The sequence below is a fragment of the Eurypyga helias genome, unplaced genomic scaffold (assembly GCF_000690775.1).
Source record: "Eurypyga helias isolate BGI_N326 unplaced genomic scaffold, ASM69077v1 scaffold36804, whole genome shotgun sequence".
Taxonomy (NCBI): domain Eukaryota; kingdom Metazoa; phylum Chordata; class Aves; order Eurypygiformes; family Eurypygidae; genus Eurypyga; species Eurypyga helias.
The window spans coordinates 34,997-52,061 of NW_010246564.1; the positions used below are offsets into that span (position 1 = coordinate 34,997).

General features: G+C 49.1%; 1 protein-coding gene across 1 annotated transcript in view; it reads right to left on the bottom strand.

The window, feature by feature from the left end:
* LOC104508709 (leucine-rich repeat-containing protein 75A-like) overlaps positions 1–17,065 on the bottom strand; it is a gene marked incomplete at its 3' end in the record, with an annotated part of 49,871 nt that overhangs the window by 14,071 nt on the left and 18,735 nt on the right. Inside the window, exon 2 of the mRNA XM_010150424.1 lies at positions 5,405–5,537. Coding sequence (XP_010148726.1) covers positions 5,405–5,537 — 133 coding nt within the window. The remainder of the gene's footprint in view (positions 1–5,404; positions 5,538–17,065) is intronic.

Sequence of the window (17,065 nt, forward strand, 5' to 3'; positions counted from 1 at the left end):
TTTTTACGGAGGCCCTTTGCTCCTTACGCGTTTGTGTTTTCAGCTCCTTTGCCTGGAACAACTCCCACTGGAAACCTGCATGGCTGCAGGACAGATACGGAGCATCAGGGCAGCTCCGTTCCATGCCACGTGGCTTTCTGTCCCCTTAACCTGTTCACGGGGTACCCCTGGGCAGACAGACATCCCCCAACTGTCCCCTTACCCTGACACCGTGCTTTCCGAGGAATCTGTCTGGCACCTTTCTGTGGGTGCTTGGGTTGGGGAAAGGCAGGAAGATAAAGGACTGCCACAAGGTCATGGCTATGGGGAAGAAAACACTTGTTCAAATGTCTTTGATGCTACGCAAACACCCCGTTGGCAAAGCACTGCTGCACGACTTCAGTGTTTTCTGAAGAGCAAAACTGCCTCTTCCAAGGCACAAAATACCCCCAATAGCTGCACGTGGTGAGCTCGGCATCTATGGCCACCACTCAACTCCACATCCATAGGCTACAGCAGCATTTGTTCAACTGGAAAGCTTCCCTGCCAGACAGCAACCTGGGCCGGAACTGGGCAGCTGCTTTCGCACGGCTCAGTCGGCTGCAGGCACATCCCTGCCCCTCGAGGACGGGGTACTCAGGACACCCCTCTTTGGCTGAACTGCATTCTATGTTTGTAAGTAGATGGGACCAACTCAAAACCCCTGACTTCCAAGTTTTCACTTGGCTCCTTTAGCAAAAGTCACCCGAACACAAGTGACTCGGGGAAGGCTGGAATCTCACCAGGGTCTGGAGAGACACGATCCAGCCTCTGATGTCCATACAAAAGCTCACCCAAACAATTCCCACACTTGGGATCATTCACAGCACTCCAGGCTCCTCCAGCACAAGTTAATTCTTTTTGTCTTGCTGCTGCTTTGAATTTCCTAGTTGGAATAAGCATCCAGTGAACTGTGCTGAGCCACAGCCACGTTGGAGAGCCCAGGACAACATTTTTTCTGGCCATACAGACCAGGACGTGTTTACCCAGAGCCTGGAAAACGATTCAATTTTCATAGCTCTGAAGAAAGACCAAGGGGTCACCCTTCAGCTGAGGGTGGTACAAATAGAGGCTGAGTAGAAAGAGGAAGGTACAGAAAGGCAGGGTAGTGCTGTCTCCAGGAGGGGGGAAAGCAAGACCCTGTAACTCCAAGTCTAATTAGTAGAGCAAGTTAACAGGGGTCAGGGGCCAGGTCAGCCCCACTCTTCACGCCCCTCTGTCCCACCCACTTATGGACGTGGGCAAGTTCCAGACACCTCAATCTACATATTCGTGTGTATTCGTGCCACAGGATGCAACAGCATACATTGGGCAGGCCGAGCAAAAGCCAAAACTTCTGCAACGCTCCCAGCCCTGAGCGATCTCCTGCCAAGCCCCTGCTGAAGAAACTGCACAGGGGGAAAGAGGTCTGGGGGAAAGGAGGACTGGATGCCGGAAAAATAACCCGGGTGACTAAGGCAGAAAATCACAACCAAACACTGGGATGACATCACATTTCACCCTGAACACTGAGCTGCCAAAAAAAAGAGAGGGTTTAAAGCACAGCCGGTGGCACCCAAAGCCCAAAGAAGGCTAAGTTATGGACCAAGAATGATAGAATCATGGAATGGTTTGGGTTGAAGGGACCTTAAAGCCCCCCCAGTCCCACCCCCTGCCATGGGCAGGGACACCTTCCACCAGACCAGGTTGCTCCAAGCCTCATCCAGCCTGGCCTCGGACACTTCCAGGGATGGGGCATCCGCAGCTTCTCTGCAGGAGCTGCAGCACAGCCCTTGTCACCCATGCAGTCCCTGCTTCCCTCTCCAATGCAACACCCATCAATCTCCCACGGATGCTCCAGGGCTTAGCAACTGCCGGTGAGCCCCTGAGGATCCCTGACGGAGCGCTTCACTGCGCAGCAGAATACGGTGGTATTTTCTTTACTGCACTACAGCTGTCACTGCTCTCACGTGAACATGTGCCACCAGCCAGCACTCACTGCAGCAGCCTCGTAAGGGACCACTGGCCTGGAGAAGCCATCCCTTGCTCCAGCACCAAAGTCACTGCACAGTGCAAACCCAGAGCTATGCTAAGGGAGGGGAGAGAACCAAGTGCATCCGGCAAGCAGTATCTCATGCAGAAGAAGAGCCTCGGTGCTGCAAAGGCTGGATTTATTCAGGTTTGCTATTGCATGTTTTACCATCACAGCTCGCTAGAAGCCTGCGCTTCAGTATTAGGGGTTTGCATCTCTCTGCTTACACTGGCACCAACTTCTTCACAGCCTTCAGTGCCAAAAGGAACGTGCAGGCAGACATGCAAAAGCAGGTATTCCTCAGCAGGGCAGCTCGCCGTTGCATGAGCAGCCTCGAGTTGTTTTTACAAGGAGCGCAGAGCACACACTCGGCCACAGCTCACCATTAGTCTCCCAGGAAAAAAACATGGAGGAGAAACCAGCTTAGGGTAACCTCAGCAGGGGAACAGGGCCTCTCTGCCTAGAAATATGCCCATCAAAATAAGTTTCTCCAGTTTCCCATCTCATTGCCCCATGGGGAAGGAAAGAGGAAAGGATCTTATTCTCCCTAAGAAAAAGGGAAGTGACAGACTGGCATCCTTGCACGGGTTTAGCTATGCAGCACAGGGATTTGTCTGTACCTTGAGCTCACACTGCAGGACATGGGATATCCATCCTCGGTCTGGAGATGGAGATTTGGGTCCCTGATGTCCCCAAGTCCTGTCTGTGTACTGCTGCACCCGCTCCACCCTTCCCAACACCGTTTACTGAGTGCTGAGAGTTTTATGAAGCACTTCCACAGCCAGTTTCACACCGTAGCCCAGGCAGACACACCCCAAGCATCACCCCAGCTTTCCCTCAGCAAAATTACAGAAATCTTAAGCCATTCTATGACTTATGGTTGGAAGGGGCCTTAAAGCTCACCCAGTCCCTGCCATGGGCAGGGACACCTTCCACCAGACCAGGTTGCTCCAAGCCTCATCCAGCCTGGCCTTGGACACTTCCAGGGATGGGGCATCCAGTTTCTCTGGGCAACCTGTCCCAGTGCTCCACACCCTCTCCAGGAAGAATTTTTTCCTTATATCTAAATATTTCAAAGAAGTAATTTCCCTCATTTTTAAGAAGTAGTGGAAGTTATTATTAAGTAAAATATTCACAAGAAGCAGCACTGAGTGATTCTATCCCTTCATACTGCACTCTCACAGAAAATTAAAGACCCATTATTAGCAGTAAGTACAGGACATTGATGCCTTCATGTCCCGGCTGGGACCCTTACCCCATGGACATCACACCCATGGAGGGTCCCTTCCCAAGAAGAGCTTAAAAATGCCACATGCTAATCAAAAGCAGGCATGAGATGGGTCAACGCCTTGCCATTCAGCAGCAGAGACGAGATGAGCTAGCTCTGAGTTTGCTGTCTCCAGGAGGGAAAAACAGTCAACCCCCCTTCCCAACAAAATCCAAGGATACAGAGTGTGCTCTTGGCAGAAATTCAGACACCTGGTGAGCTCACTGGGACCTGCTGGGAGATATACATATCCCCTCCAGGAACACCCAGAAAATATCTGGGGTTCACTGTGTGATCCCCCACACGGGCTGGGTCTTGCTCAGATGTGTCCCCCCCAAGATGGTGCTGGGACACTGGTGGTGCTGCACTCCAGGAGGGCTGCGGGAAGGGCTGCACTCCTCTGCATCTTAGGGGATGGACCCACACCCATCAGGTATACACCCTGCCCAGGGCATTTGCACCTCTCCTCCCCGCTCCAGGTTACATCAGTGTGTGAATCTCACACACTGCAATGAACCTGGATGATTGATGCCATGTTGCTGCTCCAGGCAGCTCTTTCCCAAGGACTAAAAGGCATGGGAAGGGTTTGGAGGACAAAGAGGAGTGTTGGGAGGTCGTTCCTGGTGGCCCTCAAACAGGATTCCATCCCACCTGCAAGTGTGACCAGAGCCAAACACAAGTTATGAGAGTTGAAGGGCTTCCTTTTTGCTCAGTGAACTTTTTGGTAGCTTACTGGGTCCAGACAGCAAGTTCAGGGAAGCCACACAGCTCCCACACTCCTAGGGAAGCTGTTACGATGAAGCTCCAACTGGGGAGCTCTAAACCCTCCTAAACTTCCAGGGATTACTGCAAAATGTCACTCAGCCTCTTCCTACAATTCATGCCATTTGTTTTAAACGTAACTTTAATTCCTGACAAGCAATGTGCAGGGGAGAAGAACAACACAACAGTGATAGATGAGCCTTCAGCTCCACCCCCACACTCTGACCTGTCCCAAACAAGAAACACAGACAGAAATGCTTCTTTAGCCCATTCCAGGGTGTCTGAAGAGGAGTTGAGGGAGCATCACCACGTGCAGCTCCTGCTTGCCCTACAGCCTGCACAGTGCTTTGCAGGAGAAAGGTATTTCCCTGAAAGGCTCATGTCTTAGGTGTTTGCAACCGATTCATCTTTGGGGCACATGTCACCACGACTGTAGTGCTGGGACATATCGCACTGACGTGGCAGAGCTGTGCCATCATCCCAGAATTACAGATAGGGAACTGCAGCACGGGAAGACTGGGAGATCAAAAATCCCCAGAGATCTGATGCCACCCACATCTCCTGCAATCACTATCTGTTGGTTTTCAGTCTTCTCTTTGACCCTTCTTCCTCCTTATCCAGCGTGTTTTGAGCGCTCAGACATTCCACACCTCCCCAAGCCTACGCTGTTCTGTGAATCAGACACCAACAATATTGCTTATTTAAAAGAAAGCCCAAGGAAAGAACCTTTAATTATAAAAACAGCCAGTGGCCACCACATAAAGTCACATTATCACAGAGGGGAAGGGAGGGAGCCAGCTGGGGATTTGAAAAAGCCCTTACGCTGCTAGAGCTGCAAATGGGGCTGAGAGTTTTTAAAACCCACATCTGCATGGGGCTCTGCTCACAGAGAAACCCACTCATGTCCAAGAAAAAACACCAGCCCATGGAAGCTGAACTTTTTTGGAAACCCAGCCTTGAAGGCACAGCCAAGGGCTCTCTCATCATTTTGGGTCATGATATATATCGCACAATGGCAAGGAATGGTCTGTTAATCCTTGCGAGGTAGGAAGGGCTCCTGGTGGGGGAAGGACTTCAACACAGAAACAAAGTGACAGAAAGCAGAAATAATTTACATCCAAAGTACGGACATGTGACTGTCACTTGGTCAGCGGGAAAGGCTGACACTGTCCAATCAAACCATGATCCCTGAGCAGGTCCTCTTGGTCCAAAGACGCACAAGCACAGCAGTAACCAGGAGGCTTTTTCTCTAGTACTCAGGGAGAAGCTCCAAGCTCCACGCTCCCAGCAGAGCAGTTTCCCAAGCCTGCACGGTTACAGAGGTGTGATGAGACAACGGTACCTACCGGTTTGGGGCAGTGGATGTATCTAGCAAGGCTGATGATCAAGTCATGAGTGATTGGATCCACCAGGTTTCGAAAGCTGGCGTATCGATAGAGGACATCATCCAGAGAGGTCGATTCCATTCCTAAATCCTGCAGAAAACAGAGTAAAGGAGCAATATTAGATGTGCTACAAAAGCCAGTGCTAGTGTGGTTCTTAAAATGAGCCCACATTGGTGGTGTCCATGAAGAAGCCAAGAAGAAGGTGATCCCCACCACCATCCAACTCAAGGAAGGGACACATGATCACGTCAGCCCGGGGAAAGCTGCACTCCTGTGCATTATCTGCTCCGCAAAGAGGCGTCAGAGCTGCAGGATGAACATCCTCGTGCCTCTCAAGCCCCAAGTCCACCGAGCAAACTGCATGCTCACAACAAGGTCAAACCAAAGATGATTCCAGCGAATACAACCACTTGATCAGCATGAAACTGGAATTAGAAAATAAATCCAGCGTAGATGTACTCCGGGAGGAAAGAATGAGCCTAAATTTGCAGCAAGGGAAACAGGAGGATAAACTGGGGGGGTTGGGAAGAGTGAAGTGCTGGACTAGATTGCCTGGGGAAGGGGTGGAGGTTCGGCCGCTGGAGACTGAACAAGGATGTGTCAGGAACAGTTCAGATTGAGCTGATCCTGCCCTAGGGATGGGTCAGACCTCCTGAGATCCCCTCCAAGACTATTTCCTATGATTTTCAATCCTTAGACATAATAATTTGAGGAATTTTGGCAGAGAACTCACCATTATATGAAATAAGTTAGTGCCCAGGAACAAGGAGGGGAAGGGTTATATATAGGGAACTCCTTTTATTTTAAATATTTTATCTCCCCTATGTTTTGCTCCTCAGCAGCAGCCGATCAGGGGACAGCACTCCTCTCAGCACGGTCTGAAAAGAATGAGGGGGGAAGGGGAAAAAGAAGATAATCACAGACCTGAGTAACCCCCCTTAGTACATGTACACATGGATAAAGACCAGGCAGAAATACAGTTCAGGAGCTTCAACTATCAGAAATTCATGATCCCTGTCAGACCCAGGCCACAGACAGGGACAGAAACACATGGCTGAGGTGGGGACTGTCCCCCAGGTCCTGGCAACACCTTGCAATTCGATCAGCTTAGGTTTGTGTTAAAAACTCCGAGACAGTTGGGGTGCAGTGTGGATGTTACCTTCCCAGTCTAGCAGAGCTCAACATCAGATTTAAGAAAACATCAAGTAAATATAAGGCATCGCTGGAAAACACCACACACTACCAAAGGAGCCAGTTTTGGGGCTGGGTAGAAATAATCCCACACACGCAGCTCTTGACACGCTGGGATCTCTGAGGATCAAACCAGGCTTAGCATCTTGACACTTTCCTTTAAGCACCTCAAAAGTCTGACAATCTTCTCTTAAGCTAAAATGAAAACATGGAGCCAATAAATCGGAGAATTTCTCGTCCTCTCTCCTGGGAGAACTTAATTTTTCACATGAAGCATTCCCCCCCTCCTTCCCGGTACATGTTTTTATGCGCAGATGTCTTTCTCAGCTGCTCCCTAAATCTCTCTGCCACACCAGCACTGTCTCTTTTCCACCACATGTAATATTTTAAAGCCACTCAAGGCTGAAACTTGTCCGAGGCCAAGTGATGAGCTCATCTGCAATTTAATAACTTAACACCAGTTCACGCTGTCAGCAGCGAATCATGAATCGCTCGCTTTGGAGAAAACGCCCAGCATCTGGCTCGAGTCACTTGGGTTTTTTTTTCCACATGTTCCCTGTTCCCAGGGGATCTTTACCTGGATAGCAAGTGCACCTTTCAACAGGAAGGCTATAAGGGTTTAAAATTATGGTATTTATGAGCCAGGCAGGACTACAGTAGTGAGTTTTGGGCCCCTCACTAAGAAAGACATGAAGGGGCTGGAGTGTGTATGGAGAAGGACAACGGAGCTGGGGAGGGGTCTGGAGCACAATTCCCGTGAGGAGAGGCTGAGGCAGCTGAGGGGTTCAGCCTGGAGGAGGTTGAGGGGAGACCTTATTGCTCCCTACAGCTCCCTGAAAGGAGGGTGCAGAGGGGGAGTCGGTCTCTTCTCCCAAGTGACAAGTGATGGGACAAGAGGAAATGGCCTCAAGTTGTGCCGGGAGAAGGTTAGGTTGGATATTAGGGAAAATGTCTTCCTGGAAAGGGCTGTCAGGTGTTGGATGGGGCTGCCCAGGGGCATGGGGGAATCTCCATCCCAGGAAGGATTTAGGAGAGATGGGATGAGGTGCTCAGGGACATGGTTTAGTGCTGGGCTTGGCAGTTTGGGTTAATGGTTGGACTCAATGATCTTAAAGGTCCTTTCCAACCTAAAAGATTTCATGATTCTATGACTTTTTTGGTGTAGACTGGAGGGGTGTTCTTCTAGTGTGCACCCAAAACACTGTACAGTGCCAAAATGGTTTGGGGAAAGTTTGTGCACATGCAGCAGGAGAAGGGGAATATCTCTGCATCCTTGAGCCACCTCGAGGCCCAACAGCCCCACGGGCATTGGCAGGAGGAGGCTGAAAGGACATTTTGGAGCGGCACATTCACCGGCACGTCTGCCCACGCGAGGCAGCTGGTGCTAATGCCCACCTCGAGCAGGATTTGGGATGGATGACACGGAACAAAGTCAGGAATGCAGAAATGACTGAAAGCAACCCAATGCCTATGACTGGATCCAAAAGCACCAAGGAATAAACTGTGGACCCTGACATTAGGCAGCTCCCCACAACTTAAGCTGCCATCCCTGAGTTTGCCTCGCCAAACCATGCCCGTTACTGAGCCCACCAGCTAAAGTCTTACGTTGCCAGGCAAGACTAAGGAGTAGGGAGAGGAGATCACTTTGGGACATAGAAAAGCAAGTGCCTTGCCCGATTCATTTTGCTGTGCATCCTCCCTGCTGTTGCCCATGCCCTTTCTGCAATTTACCTGATTTCTTTTCAGCTTTAGGAGGCTGAGAGAGAACTAAACCGCTCATTAGTCCCTGGGGGTGGCTTACCCACTGGTAGGAAAGCTTCCTGCCACCAACTAGTTGCATTCAGCCTCCACAGGAGGAGTCTTCTGCAAACGCAGCTATGTAAAGCTATTAGATTGAAAAAAAACCCAAAACAAACCCACCACAAAACACCTTAACAAAAAAAAACACTGTGAAGGAATTAGAAATTTAAACCAAAGATGTCCAGAACAAAAATGTTAATGCCTCCCTCCACAGCAGCCAGTGATAGAAACTTCCCAGCTACAGCCAAGAAAGGCATAAAAGAACAGAGTTCTTTTGGAAAAACACCACGCCAAGTGAGAGTCCAGGCACAGTCAGTCCTTCTGCCGTGCTAGATGCCCTCTTCGACCCAGGTCCCTTTTGCAAGCGATGACCACAGAAACAGCCCTTCCACCCCAAAACCAGCCGAAACTAAGAGCTCACCACTTCCCCAGGCCAACGCTACACCAGCAATGCTGTTCACCCAGTGAAAAAGGAAAAATAAATGCAAGCAAGGCATCTGGGAGCTGTACCCTCAGCTTATCTTTCCTCAGCATCAGGTAAAACAGCTTGTTACTCTCCTTCTGCTGCCTGTCAAAAACTGCAGCATGACAGCAGCCAACAGTTCAGCAACTGGCTTTTGAAGCTCCAGGTTGTGTTTCCATGAGATACAGCACTGTGTAATACTCCCCTAAGCCGCAAGGAGCCATAAACAACGGAAGCCAAGCCCATATTCACTTATTAAACTATTTATCACTGCAAATTGAATTGTAATTAGAGGAAAATCCAGCAGGTCCATGTGAGAAAGTCATACGAGAAAGCAGGTTATGCTGTTGCTGCTTTCATTAGCATGGAGCAAATGCAGTTACCGGCTGTCCAAATGAGGTTACTGTGTAAAATATCACCCCAAGCTGCTGCAATCACAGCTGCTTACAAATATCCTGATAGCTGCTATTTTGGCCAGCACCCCATTCAAAATTGTTTCTTATCTCCACTAATAGCCAGGGCAGCATAATGAATTTCCAAGCGAAGAGGTTGGAATTATAAACAAGGGTCGGACACAAAGGAAGAGAGGCATTAATATTGTGTGCAATCAATCATTTGCAGCAATGTATCTGGGTAAAATGACTTCATGAGGTGAGCACTAGCAATGTGGTGAGTAAGGTCAGCTCAGAGACAGGCATGTGAGATGTGACTCAATGGTGAGCACAGGGTGGGTTGCTCAAGTTTTCTTGGGGGAGGACATATTTAGCTGCTCAACCCCCCCATGCCTTGTGAAGTACTCCCTTGAAAACAAGCAAACAAAGTATTTCTTGCCTTTGATCCTCTGGATGTTCCATTCCATCACAAACCCTTCGATGTCTGCCTGACTTATGAGGTTAGTAAGCCACCGTAAAAACGTGGTATTGATGGATTTGCCAGCTGCAGCTGGCCATGGCTGGCCACCGCATCTGGAGTCAGCCTCCACCTGGTTTGCACATGATGAGCCCTCTGGAATTTGCTTCACTGTTAAAAAATTTGGTGCTGCTTTACCTTCCTATGAGATAAGACCATGCAATGTGGAAGTGCATTCCTGGAAATTGCATTTACTGCAACCCAACCGTACATGTACACCCCCTGTAAAACATCCGTTTATACACCGCAATAAGGTGGTTTACTCGCTATAAACAGCTTAATTCTTAACTGGGTACACTAAGGAAACAAGGGTGAAAGTCACACTGTCCTTCCACCTCCTTCTCCTCTCCCCCAAACTGCTCTTTAACACAGGAACCAATTTCACAGGTTGAGAGGGGAGTAAAGCATCTGAAAGGTAATGACGTTCCAACAGGTTTGGGGAAAAAACCAGGCCTCAGCAATGCACAGATGCCCATGTTTGCACCTTCAGAGAGGGCAGGCAGCGTTTCGCAAGCACATGTGGCTTGGCTGTGTCCAGGCAGATGGTGGTGGGACCAGTATGTCTAGATGGGGCATCGCAGAAGGCACCCTGGGGACTTCCAAACAAACCAGCACTTGCTACTGCAAATTTGTGTGTCTAATCCACCAGAATGGTGCAAAAACGGAGTTTAAATATGTGGGATATTTTCTGTTTAAGAATGTAAATATTGGTTATGAACCAAGGATTGCTCATTCAAGCCTCCAGTGAGGGTGCAGCTAGAGAAGAGACTCAATGTTTCAGGGAAGAAGTAAATATTTCCCTGGCAGACTGACTCACCTCATAAACCCCCTCCAGGAGGCTGGAATTATAGAAGCTCAGAGAGACGGATTAATGGGCAGAGATATAATGCCGCCATCCACACAATAAACAACTGCGCGTAAGAGATCTGCAGAAGAATGCACTGGGTTTATTTTAAACTGCGAGGCAAATGCAATTACCCCAATTGGAGTTTGGCCAGACCACAGCTAACAGACTTCTTCAGGGACTGCCAGCGGGTATTTAATGAGAATAGATAGCCTCAGCTACCAATCCCATCTTGATTTACAGAGCCAGTGGGATCCCAGTATAGAAAAAGCTTGGAAACACTCTTTGGGGAAGGTGACCAATTCAAACAACTTAGATCCATCACTGCTTTTAACACAAATGTTCCTCTTAAGCTCACAAAATATTATTCAGGGATCCCTCCTAAACCAGTGGGAGATGCCCTCATCCTCATCCTGATTTTCCATCCAATCCCATGCATCACTCTGGGGCTCCAGCCCCAAGCCAGGATCCAGCTGGCCCCACAGAGCCTGCACCAGACAGCTTATGGGCACTTATCACTTCTTCCCCCTGCTCCCCAGATGGACGGGTGACAGCAGCAACCCCCAACCAATGCCCCCCCAGCCAGCCAGTCTCAGCCCTAAGGGCAAGAGGTGGAAAAAGCTGTGAGCAAACACACCAGCCTCTCCAGTTCATCGACAGCCAAGTGCGAACACCAAGGGGCCACTCTCATGGCCACCTCACCTCATGTAACCAACTCCACTCAGAGCCTAACACGTTACATGGCTAAAATCCCCCCCTCCCCCCTGAAAAGATTAATGCATCAACCCTGCGAGACACCCACCTTATTAACTCTGCTCTTGCTGCTGGAACTCCCATTAACAACTCCATGGTGAAGCATTAAAAGGAAATAGGATGAATTTAATTGAGCATCTGCCATCTCCATCCTCATGTGTCTGCTTAAAGAGCTTGCTGGAGCAACCCAGATGCCAGCTGGAGCATCCCAACCACAGGTCAGAAGCAGAACTTCAATTTATCATTCTTTTTGTGACTGGTCCCTTTGGTTATTAAAGGCAGCAGGGCTTGCACAGGGACTCCTGCCCCAGCACGGGTCAGTGGTTGATCCCCAGGATGAAGGCTATGCACCCCTCTCTCCTGCCACCCCACATTAAAAAAAATAAAATTGTAAAAAAAAATTACGTTATTTTCCCTTGAGATCTCTGTTAGCAAACAGACAGAGCACAGGATGCATCTCATCAGGTAAGGATCCCGAGTTGTCACCTAAACTCAGATTACTGTCAGTTCATACGAAGATGATGATTCATCCTATTCTAAGGCAGCTGGTCTGAGTCAGTCTCCGAATGTGGCTGTCTCTATCGGTTACCTGCCAAACAAAGCCCCTCTAACTAGCTGATCCTAGACGTGTAATGTTTAGGCAACTGGAGCAGGAAAATCCCACTCACACTCTTCTCACCTTGGTTTTCCAGCACAGCAAGTGCAGAGCTCTGCGTGGCTTTTGTGCCCACTCTTCCAGCCAAACAACAGCCCCATCTGTTTTGCAGCTTGTCATCCATCAATACTGGTTGTATTTAAGTCTTGCTTTAGGCCCCCACTGTTTTCTTGGAGGTAACTGGGAGCTCAAACAACTCTTGTCCTTGGAAGGTGACAGGAGATGCCTTATGGGCACTAAAGGCTTTTATTTGTGCATGCAGATATTATGTCCACATGCACTAAATACACACACACACGTCTTTATAATGAGTATTTACAGGAACAGGAAAAAAAAAAGGCAGAACTGAAATCCTTGCAGGAAAGGGGAAGAGACTTCTAAATAGAAAACACCACTGTCAGATGGGAGGAATCACTCCTCTTCATCATTTCCACTGCCTGTTGGAGACAGCCCCAGGGTCTGGGCATAAAATAAGTGAACAATTCCCAGTACAGCAGCAGCATTTACAATCGCACACCTTTCCCTGCTTGAAATTACAAATGAGTCTCCTCACACGCTACAATTGGTGAGAGTGCTTGGAACAACACCGTCTACAGGTGCTTCATGCTCCCTATCCCCCCACCTGCGTGTACTGCATTGCAGTAACAGTAATGGGCCAAACACTCCTGCTTTACACATCCCTGAAAATATCTCTGCTAAGGGATATGCTAAGAAGAGCCCAAATAATCTTGGCTCAGATGGCCCAACCTTAATAATGAGTCAAACAGGCAACAAGGCTTGAGCGACTGTGCTGTCTGTCCATCCCGCCGCCTCCCCGTCCTTCCCCAGGTAATTCCGTGTCAACCAGTCTCATTAAACTATAGAAAAGGGGCAAAAGTCTCAAAGGGAATTAAGGTCCTGTAGGTTTTGAGGACTCATTGTCAGGGGAAGGAAGAGACCCCAGCAAGGAATGGACCAGGACTTGGCTGCGAGCACCCGTCGTGACAGCAGATGGATGGACAGGAGGATGAATGGTCCATAGCTGCCATCAGGGTTGTCCTACTGGGACCTCAGGGAGGGCACTGGGAGAAGCTGGTTTTCCCACAGCCAAGGTTTGGCTGATGTGATGGACCATCAGGGGAAGTCTGCAGGAAAGCCAGCATCACCTGGCCCTGCATGGAGGGAGCACCCAATTTTTTAATGGAACGTGACCCCTCACCTGTAGCTCTTCCCTGCTCCAATCCAGCCACTTTCTCCAAGTTGCCCTCACTTCCCAGATTAACACAACACAAGCTTCCTGGCTCTGCATTAATTCTGTGGAACCAGCCTGTGGTTAGCGGGAAAGCAGGATTTATTGCCTTGGCCCTCTTGAGCCCCATCTCCTGTTTCCAGCAGCTGCCACCCTGAGAGATTTCAGGAGGAGGTCAGTGTGGGACTCCCCCGGATGTCGAACGACTGAATCCTGCCTGCTGGGCAAAAAGTCCTCCCTGGGCACAGCATAATCAGCTGCTCCCAGGAACAGGCGATCCCAAATACAGAAGGAATTGCAAATTACATTGGCGAAGTCACATTTGCTTTTCTACCCATTCAAAATTCTTTCTGAACATCTCCCCTCCTCTCCTCAGCAGGGAAAGCTGTTGCATTCCAATGATGGAAAAAGAAACTTGCTAATTTCAAGGGATCAATCAGATCTCTGCTAGCAGTGAGGCCAAAAATGCTGAAGTGGGGATTACACACAGCTATCTGATACGGGAGTTTCGTTTTGAGGCACAGCTCTGCCGAGCAGCGAGCGCACAGGCAGCCACGCGAGCTGCCAGGAAACACCCCCACATCATCCCCACGTACTGAACCTGCAGCATCAGTAATGATGCTACCGTATCACTGGGAAGCCTCCCGGACCCCCCCAGCACCCAAAAGAAATCAATCCATTCCTGCACATACAATAAGAGCTTGCAATCCAATAACTGCTACCTAAAACCTGGTTCCACTTCCAAGCCCTGGGTTGATTATTATTGCATTAGCTATAGGGGACCTATTGTTACTGCTCAATGAATGCAAAGCTCTGCTTCAAAGGGACTGAATGTCAGTGGTGGAAGACTCTACAGATGCTTCGCCAACTGCTTTGGGATCCTTCCAAGCAGATAGGTGCTAGAATAAAACAGATGACCTTATTGATACGGGTGTTAGTAAAAATAAGCATCAGTGATTCCCCAACACAGCTCTTTTCCAGAGCTGGTTATTCAAGGGAAGTAATTTAAGACATCTTTGAGAGAGAGAAATATTCAATTAACTCTTAAACCAGCTGCTGCAGAATGATGTGAACATTACAAAAAGGTCATTTAAATGAACAAATTGCAGCTCACTCCAGTAAGAACATGTCAAGCTTTCTTTGTGCCATTTATACCACTGAGAGGAAAGCAGGGTCAGAAATGGGTTTGGATAAATAACTGCAAGGGAAGAGCCAGACACTGCAACATGCACCACCAGCACTAACCAAAGCAGATCAAATACACCTCCAGTGAGCTGCTGCGCCCTTGGGCTGCCATCAGTACTTCTGGAAAGCAAAGAGCCGAACCAGAAGGCAAAATGTTTTGCTGTAGCCAAACCCATGCCCCTGTAGGCAAGGCAATGGGTATACTCCTCTCCCATCTTTGCCTGAGCACCCTGTCCTCTACAAAGGCACCCACAGGTGCATCCTGCAGGAGAAGAAATGGGAGCATGTGCACAACAATACACACAGCACTGTTGCCCTTCCCCAAGCACTCCACATTCATTAAATCATGGAATGGTTTGGGTTGGGAGGGAACTTAAAGCTCATACCGTCCCACCCGCTGCCATGGGCAGGGACACCCACTAGACCAGGTTGCTCGTGTTGGTCCGTCCGCTGCCCCAAAGCATCACTCCCTACCTCATCCCTCCCAAAAGAGAGCTCCATCTTCTCTTCCACAAATCGTGCACCAAATGAACTGTACTGGCAACCTCACATTGCCCAGACCTAAGCGTCAACCGCCTGAATGCAGCTGAACAAGCCATCGACTCCCCGATCCCCAACAGTTGTTCTCATCTCAGTCTGGGTTTGCAGGCACATGGACATCCAAAGTCCGGGTATATCCCTGGTTTTCTACCAGCAAGTAGAGTGGAGTTACTCTTTACAGCTACCTTGCTGCGCTGACCACGAAGAGTCTGGCCACGTATCGCTGCAAGAAGACACGAATTAGAGATTTTGCACTCTAAAACCTTAGAGGGAATGAGATACATGATTTTAGCTCAAACCAAGAGATGAGAAAACACTCGACATTGAAATAAAACCTCCCTGCCCTTTCTGAATTAAGACTTACCCTGAGTTAACGGCAGCCTATTCCACACTGAGGATGTAGCCTCCTTCTACTCCTCATACCTTCTCAACAGTTAAAAGAGGCTTCCAGGAAAGGAGCAAAACAAACTCACACCACCAAACTCATTTTCTTACTTAAGACAGAGCAACAGGAATAGAATAAAAATAAAGGTTTCCACAGCTTCTAGCAGCTTGCCAAGAAGGCCAGCATGGCACGAGTAATTAATATGGACAATATGAATCTCAATTCTTTCATTTGCAAATCCAGCATCACAGTTAATTGCAAGCATGGACAAAGCCCATTAATAAAGCAGATTCACAGCAATGGCAAATCAATACATAACACACTTGTGTGCTAGAATAATCTATGCTTCGCATAATAATCACAGTAACCGTAATGCTGCGTATTTATACGGAGACATACTGAAGACCAGCTCAGGCCACCTAACGAGTTCAGTGGAGCTTGTTTCTCCCACGGTGGGATGCAGCTGGCACCAGGGCTGGATGGCCACAGCAGAAATATCCAGCAAGAGAAACAGGTAAAAGTGTGCACAAAGGGAGAAGAAATCAGGGAGGATGCTATCCAACACAGGGGGCTGGCACTCCTAGCCTCTCCCAAAAAAAAGGAAAAAGTATATATTATGTGCCATCACATCATCATGATTATGATAAAAAAAGGCTTCCATCGCTGAACGGGGATGCAGACCCATGGTTACCATACCACCCATTCCCTAAAGCCATGCGAGGGTCAGGGGTTGCCTGAGAAGTGCAGGGAAGGGACAAACTCCTCAGCAATCCCTATCCATGCAGCTCCAGCTTAGACAAAAGCAGGAGTCTCACCCACTTCTATTAACTCCTAATCAAGCCTGTGAAATGCCTTTTGTGCAGGAGCTGTGCCTAAAACGTACGTGATGCCAAGGAGATGCAGAGCATGAGAGCTAAGGCTGCATTCAGTGAGGAACAGCACAGCTGCGCTTCCAGCTGAAGACCCGAAGGATGCCTGGCACCAACATCCACACGTGGGGAGAGTTTCCCACTGCGAGGGGAGATGATTTCTCTTGAAATCCCTCCTCGAGCCCCTTTGGTCTGGCCCTGGGCACCTGAAGAGCCCACCTCTCCGGGAAGTGCCTGTCCCTGGAGCTCCTCAGCCACTGGTGGGACCCCGCTGTCCTCTGCTGCAGGCTCAGATGCCTTTACCACAGCATGCACATCCCAGCTGGTCTCCACTTTCACTGAACCACTGCCCTTCTCGTCATCTTTGATGCCTCAAAGCCCCACTGGGGTATATGCAGAGAGTTTTCCCTGAACAATCCGGGGAAACTGAGTCCGAGCAAGTCAACCACACGTCCCCAGACACCCATGCTACTGCTTTCTGCCTCCAACATCCACGTTTGCCAACACCTTTAGTTGCGAGACCATGGTTCTACGCTCCTCCTTCTCCTCTGGGATAGCTTCTCTCATGCTTGCCAAGTCAGAAAACCACTTAAATACCTGATTAACTATAAGCACATGTTTAAGACCCACTGAAGCCAAAGGGCTTTGATTAGCAGAGCACTTAATACTGGGTTTTGCTAAGCAAAACTTCGCCGCCGCCCTCTGCACCATGGTCCCTTCAGGGCAGCACAGGGTACGGCTTGAGAAGTGATGGCCAGGACACACCACAAACACCAGCTCCCCAAAGCAAAACGTAACTT